Source organism: Fulmarus glacialis, unplaced genomic scaffold, assembly GCF_000690835.1.
Source record: "Fulmarus glacialis isolate BGI_N327 unplaced genomic scaffold, ASM69083v1 scaffold38793, whole genome shotgun sequence".
NCBI classification, from domain to species: Eukaryota; Metazoa; Chordata; class Aves; order Procellariiformes; family Procellariidae; genus Fulmarus; species Fulmarus glacialis.
Window position 1 is genome coordinate 1 of NW_009202997.1, and position 18660 is coordinate 18660.

Here is an 18660-nt window from a genome sequence, read left to right on the forward strand (position 1 = left end):
ATGATTCTATGATTTTATACTAGAAGACTTGTTATAACCCCTCAGAAACAATTTTTTCCTTAAGGAACCTTAAAAATCCCAACCTACCTCTTGATATGCAGCTTCTTTTTCCCGCAGTTTCCTCTCCAGTTTTCGGCGTTCATAAGCGTCTTCCTCATCTTCTTCTCGGTCTCTCTTCTTATCTTTCTCCCGTTCTCGTTCCCTCTCCCGTTCTCGTTCCCTCTCTCGTTCCCGTTCCCTCTCTCGTTCCCGTTCCCTCTCTCGTTCCCGTTCCCGTTCTCTTTCTCTGTCTCTGCTTTTTTCTCTGAAGGAAGGAAAAAGTCCAAAGTTAAGTACAGAGCCTTCCTCTCCACTCAACCAAATTATTTAACTTCAAATGCATAATGCACTATTTATAGCATCTTGCAAATTATTCTTCTTCTCCAATTGTACAAGATGATTAGCTGATATAGCAATGGGCATAAATCGATACTTCTAATATATTCAAAAACCCATTTACCTAAAAGTAGTTGTTTGAGCACTAACCATTAAATAGTGATATTTACAGAAACTAAGCAGGAGCACATGGCAATTCTTATCAGACTGTGTTACTAGTTCTTCATAAATAAGTGACAGCTAAAACCCCCACAAATAAAGGGTATACTTAATAAATCCTTCTGGTTTACGTAGCTTGCACACAACGTGAACCCTACTGACAAGATGATTTAAAGTGAAACAGCTATTTTTTCTCTGGTGAAGGGGGAAGGGGAAAAAAGTAGCATCTGGAGCCTGACATGATTAGTCACAGTTTAAGACTGAAAGAAGAATCCCCTTGCTTTTATAAAAACAAACAAACAAAAAAAAAACCCAAACCAAACCACCACACACAACCAAACAACAAACAAACCAACGCCACATAACAAAGGAAAAGGTAAAACCTACTTAAGCTAGAAGATACCACAGACGTGAGAGAACCTCAAGTAGGAATAAAGCCACCCATGAAAAAATAAGAGATTTGAGATAAAACCAGTATGCTTAAGTCACAATTCGGTGGTTGCTTACTGTGTTTTGCAGTCCTTATGTTCCTGTGCTGTGGAGGGAATCAAGTATTCTTCCAATTTGTGTAAATACAACATTTTCTAAAATTTTGATTTCCTGTTTTTACTCTGATCTTCCAAAAGGACCATTCTCTTTTGAATGGCAGCTGATCTGCTGAACTATACACACTTAGTAAACAGCACTAGGAAAAGCTGAAGTAAATAGCAAGTCAAGCACATTTACCTTGATCTGCTCCGATCCTTGTTGCGATCTGAACTCCTTTCACGATCTCTATCACGATCTCGGTCTCGTTCGCGGTCTCTGTCTCGGTCCTTAGTTCGGTCACGATCCCTATCTCGCTCTCGTTCACGCTCCCGTTCCTTCTCCTTCTCTCGTTCACGCTCCCTCTCTCTTTCACGCTCCCTCCTTTCTCGTTCACGCTCCCGTTCCCTTTCTCTTTCTCTGCGTTCTTTTTCAATTTCCTGTCTTTCTTTCTCCTTTTTGCCTTTTTCCTCCTCCAGTTTCTAAAAACCAACAAGAGAACTTTCATAGTTAATTCTGTAGTTATAGGAACTGGTTATTCCCGGCGCAACACACAAGGCTGGTAATGGAAATACCAAAACCGCCACTGATTTTAAAATATTAAATAGGGTTTGGTGGGTATTTTTTGGAACTCGTAAGTATGAAATCAAAATGCAGCAATCACAAGACTAAGTTTCGTGCAAAAGCATAGATCTACACAGACCAGCAATCTCCAACCTTAGCAGAGTAGGGCTGGCCTCGTATTATAAGCTGACTAAACTGCACATACATAGTGCACTGCCAGTCATGATTCAGGTGGGCCACAAATTCCGTTGGCCCTATAAGCCACTTGGGTACAAGCAAAGTGAACTTCCAGCTGATAAAATTAATTCTGTTCAACTAGGAAAATATATTTCAGAGGAATGCTTACTGCGACAGTGAGTTGTTTCCCAAAAAGTCTTGGCAGACCAAAACTGTCCTATAGCAAAACTTGGATAAAGAAATTTATCCACTTACACGTGGTACATGTGGTTAAACAGAGAAGAGAGCTGCAACCTTTCCCCTTTTCCCTCCCTAAAAAAGTTCTAACAGTTCATTGGTAAGAACTGGACTCTGCAGAATGGAATCCTTAACTTCCACCACTGCAAGATGGAGAGAGTTAAAAAAAGGTTGGAAATAGCTCTTTTGAAACACAGAAACTAAAGGGTTACCTGCTACAGTTTTACTAAAAATTGTACAAAATTGCCACTTTTTTTTCAATTAGAAACAGTTCCTATGACCAGAATTCCTATAAGACAATAGAAAATACATCAACAGAATGATAGATAAATCCATCCTTGGAAGCAATTGTTATGTGTTAACTTACAGATGCTGTGCTAGGACATGGACCGCCAACACTGGATTAACCTTGCCTATAAGCTATGTTTCTGGGAGGAAGAGCAAGTACACGGTTCACAAATATACCAAATAACAACCAAATATACCAAATTTCAACCTGATGGATGCCAGAATACCACTTTTTTGAACAAATACTGAGCAGAATAAACAGGTTTATCCCCTTTGGCTCCACGTTTACCATCACTGAAATGAAATTAAAAACTGGAACAATGAAACAGCATTTTCTCTGGTTTTTTTTTTTCTTTTCTTTTCTTTTAAACAAAGCATTTAAGACAACTTTAAAAAGCAATCTTACCTGGTAAGTGTTCTTCTGCCATAGGCACAGGGACCAGAGAACCGACAAAGGATTACAGAAATAAAGCTAATTCACTAGTGATTAATGTATCCAGTGAAACTACGCTGCATTGATAGCACAATACAGGCAAACCAATGTTGGATACATTGAAATCACAAAAGGAAAAAGGGACTAAAAATGGTAGGAATTGGTAGAAAACTTATATGAAAAAACAAAACTTAGATTCTACAATATACACTGGGCTGAAAACCAATTTCTAAAGGACTGTATTTTACAGGAGCTTTACAGTGTTAAACCTCAGTACGGTCAGATGTTAAACTAGGTTGTCAACTTCTAAAAATCCAACTTACCTCAAATTTCATATACTTTTAAAGAAAAGTTTACATACTGAAGTGGTTGATACTTACAGGTTATCTTAGATGTTCCAATAGAAATTTCTTTGGTTGAACTCCTGCTTTTTTTCCACTCTCAAAAACTTTGTTCGTGGTGAGATTTCTCAAGAGTGGGGTTTTTTTGGGAGTTTTTTTGGTTTTTGTTTTTTTTTTTAATATATTCACACAAGTGTAAATATACATGGATACAAGTCTTGGTGTATTAAAATCCATTTTGTAGGTCCGCTTTCTTAAGATCCAATTGAAAAAATAAATTGCCTATTTTGTAATCAAAATCTGACCTCATCAACTTCTATCGGCCTAAATAAGAGGATCTGAAAGGGTAATGGGATGGGAACGGTATCAGATAAATTGAAGTAATGAACAGAAATGAACAGGTAGAAGAATTATAAATCTTACCTTGAGCTCTCTTCAGACTCGTCCGTGCTGTAAATGGACGCCCCCTGCAATGCTGATACCCTGACAGTCTGTGGTTATTGTTTTTTAAACTCATACCAAAAACATGCAAAGGTTCACTGTGCTCACTAGCCAGCTGCTAAAGATTCAACAGCCCCTTTTAAACATATCCAATGTACACAATGACTACTTTCAGTTGATTTTTAATGTTAAGAAACCCAAAATAGCCCCCCCAATAATACAGATTAAAGGCATTAAAATGCCCAACAGCTTCTGAAACAATGAAGCATGTTTTTTGTTTGTTTGTTTTGTTGGTTGCTTTTTTTTAAAACTTATTACTTGTTTGCATCTTAGTACCAGTGACGACTTGGGGCTCGGAACTGAACACAATTCTACTGAAGTTTCACCACTGACCAGTTTCACGTTCAATTGCTGAGCTTCTCCAGATGATTTCTTCTAGAACTTTTCCCCAGGTTTTTATCTCCAACAACTTCAGTCAAGAGAAAAACTGAATAGGTGTATATACAACAATGTGTAGTCACTTGCGTTTACATTGATACAGTTGCGTGAAAACATGGTACCATCCCAATGACTGCATGTGGTAAAGCTGAATAACACGGGCATAATTCACCTTGCTGTACCTTCAACATTTTCTTTAACGTTGATTTGGGGGTATTTTGAAATAAGTGTGCTCAAAAGAGGAGCTTGCTGATACTTCCCTAAGCCAAGGACCATTCCAGTCTTGTTGGGGAAAAAATAATACCAACTTTAAGCTAAACATTAAAATAAGAACATTACATGCATAGTTGTGCTTTACTATCCACAAGTATCATTTTCCAAAGCAGAAACATTCACAGATGCACTAGCATTAGTGGAAACTTCTGTAAGTGGGAACCCTGAGGTGGGACTTGATGTGCACAAACATTTCCAAGCCAGTTACCCCTTTGCATATTTTTCTGAGGGGGCATCCATAAGTATAATAAAAAACAGAAGCTCATACTTACATCCTATTCCATGTTACTTTCCAAGCTGTGAGTTTCATCTTGCATTAGTCACCATATGATCTCTATCATAATGGTGGGGGTCAATGAATAGATTAGCTTTATGGGAATTTACAGTTCTTCCATGCATCTAAAGTTTGGCAAGTCTGGTAACCACTGACCTAGTTTTAATCTTCCCCCACTCTTAACTTAGAACTATTAAAATAAAAGACTTAAATTTAATTCAAGTTTCAATTCTTCATAAAATCTTGGATTATGTTACAAATCTACCTACAGAAACACACTCAAGTGTATGTCTTATACTGCAGCCCCGTTTAGCCTTTAGTTATAAATATCTTGACTTAATGTATGTGTAGAAACTTAAGTTGCCTTTATTCATGTTAAAGTGAGAAGACTGCAAAACACTCAGTAGCAATCAAAGTCTTAGCATAAAGATGTTAAGGGCCACTTTAACGTGGTAGTTGTCTTTTTTTGACTGGTAAAGAACTATATGTATATTAAACCTAACATAAACATAATTTTAAGTGATATTGCAATGTAATGCTAAATTTCATAATAGTGGTTTTTCGGATTTTGAAAAAGCCTAATTTGTATCAAGTGCAAAAACAAGAATACTACCTTGTGTGTGTCTCTGAATTTACTGATCTCTCTTGATATCAGGTCTCTTTTGTCTTCCTCCATTTCTATAGCATTTATATCCTCCTAAAAAACAAGGGGGACAGGAGGAAAAGCATTAAGAGCCATCTGTACAGACATAGGAGAACAAGAGAAAAGCTGAAGGTTAGAAGTTTTCAACCAGTCTTGCAAGAGATAAATAAAGTCCTTCTGCAGTACCAAACCTGACAGTCTGATGTTAATGAGTGAAAAAAAAAAAAAAAAATCAGATGGACAAGAGTCACAAATCTGGCAACTAGCAGTAAACATAGTCATTGTCAAAGCCTACAATGTAAACGAACCTTGGTGATGAGTGGATAAGGTATCAGTGGGGCCACTGGAAATCTGCGGAAAATCTGCGGAAAAATCCACGGAGATTTTTTTTTTTAAAAATAGATTGCACACTACTCTGAAAAACAATGTTTTGTATGTTTGTACTATAAAGCAATATTGTATTGCTGTGATCTCATTTTTTTTGATTCAACAAAATTACAGAAGAACCTCGCTAATTCTCCCTTCTCTGAACTACTTAAAATACATAGTGAGGTCTCATATTAGTAAGACTTCACTGAATTACAAGTATACTACAGGATATTAGTACACTATGGTAGCATCATAAACAAGACTAAGCTACACTTGCCAATATAAATGATCAGTATATTTGCAGTGGGTATATCTTGATTTTATTTACTCGCTAATTCGCAAAATTTGGTAGATTGCACCTACTAACAGTTAGTGCGAATTAGCGAGGTTCCCCCGTGCTTGAAATTGAAAACCAGATTCCACTCACTCTCAGTTCCCCACACACATTTTCAACTCCCCCACATCAGTCATGCCTTCATCCAGAAGAACTAATAACAGACTCTGCTGCTAACACCAGCGGGAGTCTTCTTCAAACCAAGCCCTTCAGGGGACAACAGCCCCCAAGCTGGCGAGTTTCCCCGCCACCCCCCACATATATCTGCATCCATCTTCCCTTCCCCCCACCCTCCACAGTCCTTCTCTCCCCTCTCTTTTAAGGGCAAGAGCGCAACAAGCTAGGACCATCTCTTCACTCCCACCTCTATCCACACAGGCCAAAGATGGCAACTTCCAAGTTTCTTTTCCTCCTTCCCAGTACGGGAGGGATGATGGGGTGTAATTTCAACCCACAAGTGCTATGTATTTAAAAAGAGCTTATTTGTCTACTTTGCTAGCTCAGATTGGTCAAATTCTACATCATACAGAGCTAGCAGAATATCCCTCTGTCCCAGGGACACACTCAGCACCCAGCTCTTCCAAGACTGCAACCGTCTCTTACATTGTTTAACTACCTGGCATTATTCATGGCCATATAGAAATATATATGTACCCACAGGACAATACACATTGTAACAATGCTTGTAACAAAAAATACAGCTGATAGCATTAGACAGTGACTCATTTGTAAATTCTCATCCAAGAAAGCATCATCTCCCAATGGGAGGGAGAGGAAAGAAAAACCAATTCTCAGCTCAGCACTCTTATACCTCAGGTCAGCCATGGCTAACAATGTTGTGGGGAAGATACACTTGCTCCCTGAGGGAGATGTTGCTTCTTGCACCACACTTAAAACTCCATAAGCATTTGAAACTGCATTATTGCCTTGGAATAGGTACTTTGCAGAAGACTTAAGTGGGTAAAAATATTGGTCAAACAATTTTCCAATCTCTTTCATATTAGGTGCAGAATGGTAGGTGTGAAAGCCCGTTTTCCCACGGTTAGAAACTTGGCTGGAAAAGCTAAGTCTGAGTTTGCTCATTCTTATTCCCCCTTCTCCAGTTTGTTTTAATCCATAAAAAGGTCATCCACAGAAGCAGGTCTAAACCAGAACAGGGTTTTTTTGCATTACACAATATATGAAAACCAGCTGATCAAATCCAGCCAAAATTGAGACGTGCATGTAAAAATGATTTTGTAAGGCAGGAAGATTACAATATGCCTTTCATCCCTGAAGGATCCCTCCAAGGTTTGTGAAGTATACATATAAACAACTAATGAAGCACTTCCACATCTGGAGAGACAGCTGCAACCAGTTGGATCAAGGCGCACTACAAGAATGCATACTATAAGCAGAAAGAAGAAGAATTTTGTCAAAAACTACCAGAGCAAATTCCTGCTATTACAAAAGCGCCCTGGCATCTTTCAATGGAAATAGACGGTATGCAGGAACTCTTTACAGTTGTTTTTTAAGTTCTCATCTGAAAAACCCTACATGCACATATAGATTAAACTGCACTAAACTCAGTATTTCCACCTTCAGAGGGATGAAAGGTCGGTTCAATCCCGCCCAGATTCAAACCTGTTGTTCCAAGAAGTCTAGGTGCTTAGATGCCCAAACCATCCTGAAGGGATGGTGTCTATAACTGACTAGCTTTCAGCTTAAAAAAATGAAACTGCTGCTGACATCAATGCTTGTTGATTTGTTTTCTCATCAGAAGTTTAGGTTTAAAGTATTTGCACAAGGTTTGGCCACTATATAAAGGTGAGTTGAAGAAAAATCTGTTTTGTCCAAAATCAAAACACATACGTCCTCCTTCTTTTCCTTTTTCTTCTTCCTGGGGTGAGAGTCAGATTCCTGGGAGGGGGCATTGAGCTCGCTGGAATATTCTCGTATTAAGACTTCAATGGCCCCTTTAATTATCTGATCTCTTCTCTTCGTTTCCTCATCCAGTGCTTCATCGTCATCATTTGTCGTCTCTGGTCTGGAGTTCTAAGGAAAAATTGCAAAGTAACAGGAATCAACAAATTGAGAATAATATTAGTTTTATTTCAGAAGTTCACCTTTGATCACCACATTCATGCCCCTACAGCATTTACTTAAAAAAAAAAAAAAAAAACAAAAACAACAAACAAACAACCCAACAACAAAAAAAACCCCACCCAACAACCCCCCCCCAAAGCCCCCAAAACCCCACAAAAACCCAACCACCTACAAGTAGTTATCAATTGCAGTCAGATCTTTTCACACTGGCAATACCATAGGGACCACATAGTTTTACATGTGGAATGGCTGCAAAGAGCAAGTGTAGGATTGCATAATAAAATAGAACAGATAAATGGTGAATAAGGTGGTAGACAGGAAAAGAGAAAGCGCACGCACGCTCACAGAAAGGCACTATAGTCCAGCTCTTGGTCAAAATTTTCTGCCTTGTATCCTCCAGAACTTCAAGTCATTTCAACAGCAGTTCTTCAAAGCCTTCTACTTAAGTGCCATGCAATACAAATGTCTACCTATAACTTTCAAGCTGCAACTTATAATGGGAGAACTATATTAAAGAAACTGTTAGGGAAAACTCCTTGCACAGCAAACATTTTCTTATTATTTTTGATCAATTACTTTGTAGTTCCTCATCTTTTTGCCCTTTCCACCTTGTAGGGGAGGAAAGGGAACACACAAAGAAGTGCATTTCACTAAACGTTACATGAAAGGGTAGAACAATGATCTGCATACTGAGCAAGGTAGCCCACCTCTTGATCCCCTGAATCTTTTAAAAAAATGGAATCTCACCTGAGAATCCAGCTGGGTATCCCGTCAAGCGATAGGTGGTGGGTGGAGTGAGGGGGAGGGAAGGGTCTGATGGAGCAGCAACTAAGAATGAGGGGGAAGGGAGGATTCAGTTGGAGCTGAAGAGGCTGCCAGGCCAAGGAGGAGCAGGCTGAAAAGAGCTAGAAGGCAGTGACAGGGAGTGGAATTGAAGAGGTCCAGGGAGAAGAAGTGATCAGGGAGAGGAGCTAATTAGATAAAGGTTTGCTTGGTGTGTCTCTATAAGAAATTGTGTTGTAGTGTACATGTTTGATTTCTTAATAAAAAAGATTGAAGAAAAGAGTTGCAACTTTTGGATCTGAGTGGCACCAGCACACCAATGATGGTATGAAAGGAGTCGCAAGCAGTATGATTACAATACACTTCATCAATATTCTTCGGCAATTCACAGCCTTTCTTTGCACCACCGCAAACGAAAAAAAAACTTTTGGAGCTAATCTCACTCTACAGTTCAATGGAATCGGCACATACTGTTGTCTTCAAAGCCACAAACAGTACCCTCTGCTTTATTACAATCAATCCCCCAGGATTGATTATAACCCACAGGAGCTCACAGAAAACAAAATTCATGAGAGAGATGTACAAGAACTCCACTGATACTTTAAGCTTGTTTACAGTATCAGCTGTGAAACACAGTATTACAGGCGATGCCAACAGGAAACAAGGAAATATGGAATGGAAGGGGCAGTCAGACCAAACCCTTACCTAGGTTAACAGCTAGTACATTACTCCATTCAAAACCCATGAAGTTAGCACTCTGCTTTACCGAGCCATTGCATTTAATCCCATACCCTGGGTACACGGTCAAAAATGTGTCAAGTACTTCAAGTCATCATTATGCCTCTAGTTCTGGTTAAATAAAATGAAATAAAAGTACTTGTGTTCCCACAAAGGTATTTTACATACCTTTAAGAACAATTCCAAAGTGGAATTTTAAAAATTTACCTGCTACAGTGTGATTAGTTTTTTCAGTTTTCTGAACAAGAGCCTCTTCTCACTTTCATTTTATAGTTAAGAATTGTTTTAAGTACTATCTTAAGGCATATGCATAACTTAAGAGACCAAGCCCAACAACTTGATTGTGATCTGAAATATGTTATTTTAGCAAAGAAATAGATAAAATTCATTTTAATGCAAATTTGTCAGTTAAGTATCTTTGTATCTCACAAGAATTCAACGTATCAAACATCAGCAATTATTCCAGAACAGATCCTTAGCTCTAGAAAGAAATGGTACAAAACCAATTTCCCCATCTAGTAAATGTCTGTAAGGTGCCCACTGCCTGATAACTGCATCATCTACTGAATGATCTACTTCTTTCCTTGTCTTAATTTGTTCTAGAATATCATCAGTGGAGGGGAAAGAAACTCCAGTTCTCCTCAGACAGCTGATTTACAGACTCTGACAAAGTAACAATTACTTCTAGAGTTTATATGCTTTCAAGAGTTTCTAAACAAAAATGAAGCAACAGAATCATAAGGTATAGCACTTATTACTACACTTTAGAATGAATTACAGAATCAATTCTAGAGATTCAGTTGTAGCTTACAGGTAAGTTTGAATGCTGGTGAATTAAGAGCTTACCCTTCACTGCCTTTCAACATATCTTCAGACTGATTAATGTGATTCTGGCAAAATCATAAAATGAATTAAGGGCAGAGACAAGAATAGAAACTAAAACACACACTCACAGTCTGATCTAGCAAGTACTTTACATTGCCCTCCTGCCAAAATAACACAAGTCACACATTATAGACATACCCCGTTAGAAGCCTTTTTCTTTGCTTTCCATTCATCTAGCTGAGCCTTTGTCTTTGCATCAACTTTGACTAGCAGCTTCTTCTCTCCAATCTGGAGGTCATGCAGTAGTCTCAGTGCTCGTAGTGTGGATTCTGGTTCTTTGTACTCACAAAATCCAAAGGCTGAAATGGATGATTGAAATGAAAAGTAAAAGTGTTAAAGCTCTTCAGGTAACTGACTTTGTGTAAAAAAAGTGTTTTGAATCGATAAACTTGGAACTTATTTCTTTAAAACCAGGAGTACACATCATAAAAAGGTCAGAAAGATCATTCAGTTTGATATATGATATCTTTGATACAACTAACGGCCCAGTGAATAATGTGAAAGCAACACATACGCTGTAGATGCCCCATCCCTGGAAACATTCAAGGTCAGGTTGGATGGGGCTCTGAGCAACCTGATCTAGTTGAAGATGTCCCAACTCATTGCAGGGGGATTGGACTAGATGACCTTTAAAGGTCCTTTCCAACCCAAACTATTCTATGATTCTGTGATTGTGTTTATAAAGTTTTTGACACGTCTGTCTTAACTAAGGAATGCAGTCTATATGAAGACATGTCTCAGGTGGATTTGCAATTGTCTGAAGACCAAGGACATCAATCAACAGCTCATTGTTAACCTAGAGGGAGGGGTATTTCAAACTAGGCTCTTCACAACAGTTACAGAAAGTTGTAAATGAGGAAAACACCTTATGAGAGCAAAATAAACAAAGTATGATATAGAAGAAAGCTGAAGAAACTGAATTACATCTTAAAAAAGAAAAAAAACAACCTAGAGAAGATATGAAAACACTAACAGCAAAAAATAGTAACCAAAATTCTTTCCTGTATCCACTGGAGAAAGGTCACAAGAAAAAATACATCAGTTCAATTTGACGATAGGGAAGGAAAATAAATGTTACATCAGGAAAACCTCCTGAACAAAGAAGGATGATAGATAGTAATGGAAGAGACTATTAACAGTGTTGCAAATATGCTTCTTTGGAGGCTAAGTCCAAACTGGTAAATCTTTCTCAGGGATGGTCTATAAACTCCTGATTCAGTCTCAGAACAGAAAGGTCAGCAAAATTAGGCTCCCAAGACATTTTCCCATTCAACCTTTCCCAATTTTATTTTTCTCATTCTGTCTTGATTCCAAGGACAGAAAACACTAGCCCTTTACTAGGAAGTATTTAGTATTAAGTATCGTATACATTATCTTAAAATGTGAAAGTATTAAGAATAGCAATGTGTCACACATTTGAAAAGCTGCCAAGTAATAAAAACAGGAGTCTGACTAGAGATTTTGAAAAGTATGAACAATTACCTTGAAGTTTTCCAGATGCCCCTTGTACTCTCTTCCAACTCAAAACCAAGCCACATTTCTGCATTAAAGATAGATACTATTAATTAAATATTATGTTCAAAACATTACAAAAACTTAACCACTTTTTGCAAAAGATGGCATGTAAAAAGGGTAAACACTACTAAAAACAAAACATGTCTATGTTCACTGATATCTACAGCTTAAAAAAAGCTGTACTCTTCACTTACTGACTTTAAACTCAAACATAAGGGACTGCTATTTCAGTGAGTTGGACTAACTCTGCTTTTAGTTTCAATCCACTGCTTGTGGGTTATTACTTCATTCATCAGCCAGGGATGAAATTTAACAAGCAGTCCACTGTACTTACTGCTAGAAGCTGCCGTATGAGCATATCCGAGGCCTTCTCAGAAATGTTGCCTACAAAAACGGTGGTAGTGGGACCGCTGTTTTCATCGTTTTCTTTGTTCTTTAAGCCAGGATGTTCTTTTCTGGCTCCCAAATGTTTTCCAACCATAGACACTGTGGTAGGAACTAATACCTAGAAAGAGGAGGAGAGGGTGTAAAATAAAGTGTTGGTTTGGTTTGGTTTTTTTTTTTTTAATTTAAATCCCTAAGATGAAAGAGTTGTGGATGCACATGTATTTCAAAATTAAATTTTCATACGAACCTTAGTTAGGCTTACGGAGTGAGACACCAGTAAGTGGTTCAGGCTTTAACACTTTATACAACACAAAAAAGACTGCCATTTTCTGGCAAAGACAGACAGAAAAAAAAGGTGTACCTGAACACGGCTACTGGAAGGTCTCAAGGTGAGCATACAGTAACATTAGGTATTATTTCTTCTACAAATAACTAATTTGCAACACTTGAGTCACTGAAAGTTGAAATACCCTATCTAACACTGTAAAAACCAAGCTGCAAATAGAAAAGTAACTATGACTCAAAAGGCTTCAATGGACACATGACAGGTCTTAAAGCTTTCACAGAGTGAATAAACACTACTGCTTTATTTAACCAATACCCAATCCAAAGCCTCTTTCAGTTAAGGAGCAAACATTGGTAAAATAAACTGCACAGAGATAGACACGATCATCTGTTCCATTTTGCTGCACCTCTCTTTCCACCTAAGATTTAATGGTACATATGCACTGAGTCCCTCTTCTCAAAATACCCTTCTAGAAGTGTCACTTAATAAAAATTATTTTAATCAGAAAACTGAACAATGCATTTGTTCCAGTATCGTTGTCTTAAATACATCAGTTACCATGAACATCTCCTCCTGTAACAGATAACACAAACTATAAAAAAATTCAGTATTTTGGGGAGATTTCACTTACGCAAAATCATAGAAATGGTAATTCACCTTGAAGCCAAGAAGTAACCTTTATATTTTAAAGAGTGCTTTTTTCCACCCCATAAATCATAAATCTTCCTTCCAACTAGAAATTAGTAAGACAAACAAAGAGACCTTTCTCTCATACACTCTTCCATAGATGCCTATTATGTACAACTATTCCTTCCCCTGTAACATGGGGAAAGAGCTTGTTCGTAAGCTTGTCAACACACATCTTTGTGACCAACTCAGCAGTGCTGCGTGATGGCCAACAAGCTCAAAAGCAAACGTGGAATCTAACTGATCTAACCGTACTACATAGGAAGACCATGCATGACCCGAAGGCAAAGCCTGAATCATTGTATTTGAGAAAAGTACATCTTCTTGCAAGAACAGTAATCGCTTCACCTTTGTAGTTAGCAGCTCCTGCCATTACTTCAAACTTTGCCTATGTCAGAAATTAGCATAATATTTGCATAATAGTTGCATTTAAAGTGAAGCATTTCCTTTCATAGTATGAATTCTCATGGAATAGGGCAAAACAAAAATACTGTTGACATCTATTAAGTTTTACTCTCCATTTTATTTTGCTATCATCTCATCCCCATTGTAATACTTACAGTTGGAGCAGGAGCCATAATGCCCATTGGCACGGGAATCATAGGGGTCCCTGAGAAAGACAAGACATTAATATTATTCTGCCCTGTTCCGATTACTGATGAATACAAATGAACTGATCGCAGACATGATTTCCAAACCAGACAGCAATTTTGATCAAGTAAGAATTTCACAGTATCGATTACCAGTAACTCCTTAAGCATTCAAGCATAGCCTGAGTACACTAACATATCATGTGCATCCTGGTCACTTTTATTACATTACCATTTCAACTTCGTTCATCACAAATAAATCTATTTTCAAAGCACATTCAGTGCACAGTATTGTTCTAGAAGATAGCCGTGTGATGACTGAGGCAGGGAATTCCATAAATAGAGAGCAAAAGCAGCTGAAATCCTACAGATGATAATCTCATTCCTGACTTGCTCAATTCGCATAGCACAATCAATTCTGCATACAGCTTACGAATGAGGTCCTATAAAGAATGCCACCAGGCTTCATGCTATTATTTATGGAATAGCTTAATGAAGGTGGCATAGAAAACCTCAATCCAGAAGTTCCCTACCTGCTGAATACTTGACTTGGCAGTCTCTAAAACTTAATTTAAAACAATATTTAATCAGGTGAAACCATGCAATACCCTCTTTCCCACTATCAAATTCACTGGCCGCTTTAAGTAGTATCATGTGAGCCAGTATCTGATCATAATAAAGGCTGTTTATCTTTCCATGCCAGTTGCTAAAGGAGGTTAAAGATATTAAGTGAATGGATTTCAAAACTACTTGCTGGCCAGTAAAGATATTGAGACTTAAGAACAATGAAGTCAATCTCATGTTCTTCAGAGAAATACCCTCTAGGGATCCTAGATCTCTTTTTTCATTCTACAAAAAACTTTTTGTCTTTCACTCTCAATCCTTCCCTTCTCCATCTCTCGTACTGCTGTATTCACAAAATCCTAACCCACCTTCTGCAACCTACTGGACTTGTTCCCCTACTTTCTCCAGTGTTTAGTCCTGAAACAACACTTCTCCTCAGACACCCAGTCCATCTTTCTCCTCATCCACTCTGGTTTTGCTTTGATTCCATCATTTATTTTCTCCACCACTCAATCCCCTTCTTCAATCCCTTCATATTAAAGTCATACTACCACTTATCCCTCCAAACCGTTCAGAGATTCAAAAGGTGTATTGCTCTCCCATGCTCTCCTTTTCAATCCACCATGGCATCTCACAGAGTGGAGGAACTACTCCAAGTTGTGCAGCCCTGTAACTATTATAACTATAATTATCATGATGCTGAACTTGAATTTTAAAGTTACAACTCAGCAAAGATACTTGTGTTACCGCTGACACTTCTCTGAAACTATCAGCCCCATGCTCAGCAGAAGCAAAAAAAATCCACTAAAATGTTGGGCATTATCAGCAAACATACCTATTATCAAGACCACAGGCATCATTTAGTTGCTATACAAAAACCTGGTGCACCTATACCTTGACTACTGCCTACAGACCTGATTTCTGCAACCCAAGAACAACACGCAGCCTTAGAAAAGAGCAACTACACGACTGTTGTGGTTTAACCTGGCAGGCAGCCAAATACCATGCAGCTGCTCACTCACTCCGCCCCCCACCCCCCGTGGGACGGGGAGAGAATTGGAAGGGTAAGAGTGAGAAAAACTCGTGGGTTGAGATAAAGACAGTTTAATAAAACAGAAAAGGGAGAATAATAATGGTAATGATAAAATATACAAAATAAGTGATGCACAATGCAATTGCTCACCACCCACGCTGACAGATAACCAGGTAGCGATCGGTACTTCCTGGATCACGCCTACCATTCATACACTGAGCATGACGTCACATGGTATGGAATACCCCATTAGCCAGCTGAGCTGGCTGTCCTGATTATGTTCCCTCCCATCTTGTGTACCTAGCTCAGTCAGTAGGCATGGGAGTTGTCCTTGGACTAGGAGGGCACTTAGCAACAACTGAAAACATCAGTGTGATATCAACATTCTCCTCATACTAAATCCAAAACATAGCACTAGCAAGAAATTTAACCCTATCCCAGCCGAAACCAGGACAATGACTTAAGTGTTGAAGCAGCTGCTTCACTAGGAAAGATCTACACTCCGAGACTCTTCAGGTGTGGAGGTTTGCGAGGCATGGAACACGACTGAGTTGTACAAAACCACAAAACGCAACTCACCCAACTCCCACATCAGAACTGGGGCAGGAGGGAGACGCTAAGTAGGCAATGAGTTTAAAGGCAGACATGAGAAAGTAGCACTTCACACAGTCGTCAATGAACTTCTCAAATTTGGTGCAAGAGGTGACAGTAGAGATGGACAGTATTGGCAGGTTCAAAAAATACCAAAACGTTCATGAATGACAAGTCAAGAAGAAGATAAAGGAAAAATACTCTCATACTCTAACATCCCTAACACTACAGTTGTATGAGGGAACAAACTCAGAAAGCAGATAGGCGTACACGCCCACCCTAAATATCATCTTGTATTCCCACTGCCCAGACAATGCATCAGGCTGTATGAACTGCTGTTTGACCCTTCTTACACACAAACCCTAATTTTTCACATCTTAATGGTATCCAATAATCTTCAGAGATGACAAGAGTTACCAGAATCACCTCCTCATCAAATCTTCCACACTTAAGAGATGGAAATGCTAAAACTTCTTATTTTTAACAGCCATATTTTTAAGCAAAACAAAATACTTTTCCTAACTTCATTCTTACACAAGCAGACTGCTCTAGCTGAAACTTTTCAAAAAATTATAGGCTGAGCAAGGTAACTAGAACATGAAATTTTGGCATAACAGCTAGCTAAAGAGAATATTCTAAGCCACTAAAATTGTGTTTTGATGTGTGGAATAATTTCAAAGTAGACTTTCATAAAGTCACTGGCATTTTCGGCATTTTCAACTTTATTGATACACTTGTGCTAAGAAGTGAGAGATCCATATGCTCTACATGTCAAAATATGTTATCTGCACAGGTAAGCAAATAATGTTTCTAGTGTGCAGAGAAAAATTTAATTCTTGCCCAATACCAGGCTCCTCCACTCTACGTAGTTTGGATTACTAATACTGAAACAAGACTGTATTTATATAAAAAGTCAAACACAGCAAGAGAACAAAAAGATCTTTGTCATGCATGTCTAGCAGCAAATGTTCAGAGCAGAAACTTTTTTATGAGGCATTTAAAAATATTCTTCAGAAAGTTATTTTTAAAAGTATCTGGTGTTTTTCACACTAGTATATATAACTGGAGCTAGTAAAGTAAGAGGCATGGTTTTAAAATTTAACCTGAGATTTTTGATGGCAGAATGCTACCTAATCAAGAACTCTGTCTTTAGCAGAAAATAAATAATATCTCATGGATCTCAAGAAAAAAAATTTAGAAAAATTAACACAAGCAAGGATTAGCCTGATGAATGGATGTGCACAAACCACTCCTGAGTTCAGCCATCTGGTTTCTGAATGCCTTTATTGTCTACAAAACATTTGTGCACAACACAGCTTAAGACCATACAGACAGGAGTTATTTTTTGCAGCCCTTGTGATGAATTTTAAAGGGGTAATTCTCTGATGTATTCCTCTCTCCCACTCGCCCTGTGTCCAGTCACTGTTGTCTATACTGGCAACGGACAGAAAGAAGGTGGTTCTGGACCAACAAGTTAAAATCTCAACGCAAAAACCAGAGGCTGATCTTACAGATGAACAAAGAAAAAAAGGTGGGATTAATTTTGGGAAGATTAGAGGGATGAGGAACATAACAGTAAATTTGCAAGATGTGTGGAAGAAAGTATGTAAGAAGCAGAATAAAAGAAAGTGGGACTTACACAAAAGTGGAGAAAAACAATGCAAGAAGTTGGACCTTCTCTGAAAGTTACTCCTATATTTTCACAGCACACATACTCAGTGCACCCAAGTGCTTCCAAAGGCTATTACAATGGCTTATTTGAAAGGAACTGAAAAATCATAGTCTACTGTCAAAACAGTGGCTCTTAGAATACCTAACGTTAACAAAAATCACCACCTAGCTTCAGTCTTGGAAAAAAGGTCCAAGACAAAGTCCGGTATTGTCTCTAATGGTTTGATTTCTGGTCAGAAGTAAGCAGCTTTTGGTAGACCAAAAGGAGCTTGCTCACATGACATGATCTGTGGGTAAACTAGAAACTCAATTGCAATGTACACGAATCAGAGTTATTGAAATACATTAAGAGCCAGTAACTTTTGTAAATAATACAATTCAGAATAATAAAAGGAAATTTATTTCTACTACACTTCTAAATATTAACGTAACTTACCAGGAGGTACAGGTGGAGGAAAGCCAGGAAACTGTGGAGGTGGGATCCCAGGGGGAAGTGTTGGGATTCCCATAGGAGGGCGATTCAAATGAGGTGGAAAAGACATTCTTCCAGTCACAATCTGCCAAAAAGATAGAAAAGGAAACTTGTACTAGTCAGTTCCCAAACATGAATTATAAAAGCAGTGCAAATTGTAAGTGTCCATAATGATTTTAAATCTTTATATGGACATTCAACTACAAACTAAAATGATTTTTAACTCTTTTTCCCCAGTTATTCATTAAGTTACAAATGTAGTAGAAGTCGTCTTTCACAATGAAAAACAGCACTTCTAGGAAAGCATTTCAGAATGAAGTGAAAAACAAAACTATATCTTACTCCTCACAGCAATGGTTTACAAGGAGTGTGAATTAACCAGCATTTAACAGTTTGTTTAAAATAAACAGTTTCTTTAAAATAAAGCTATCTTTTGCAGTATCTGAAAATGGAAGTAATCTTGTAATACATATTCAATAAGGCAAGTAGTTCTCTTGTACAA

At 38.1% G+C, this 18660-nt stretch overlaps 1 protein-coding gene across 1 annotated transcript; it reads right to left on the bottom strand.

Annotated features, from left to right (window-relative positions):
- Positions 1–87: 87 nt before the first annotated feature.
- LOC104070218 (RNA-binding protein 25-like) lies at positions 88–18238 on the bottom strand (the record flags this gene model as incomplete). The annotated part of the gene is made up of 9 exons (XM_009574494.1): positions 18123–18238; positions 13798–13847; positions 12212–12382; positions 11845–11902; positions 10501–10661; positions 7723–7905; positions 5139–5222; positions 1261–1541; positions 88–304 (listed from the first exon to the last, which is right to left on the bottom strand). Coding segments are annotated over exons 1-9 (1311 nt in total), but the record flags the coding sequence as incomplete, so codon positions are not given.
- Positions 18239–18660: the final 422 nt, after the last annotated feature.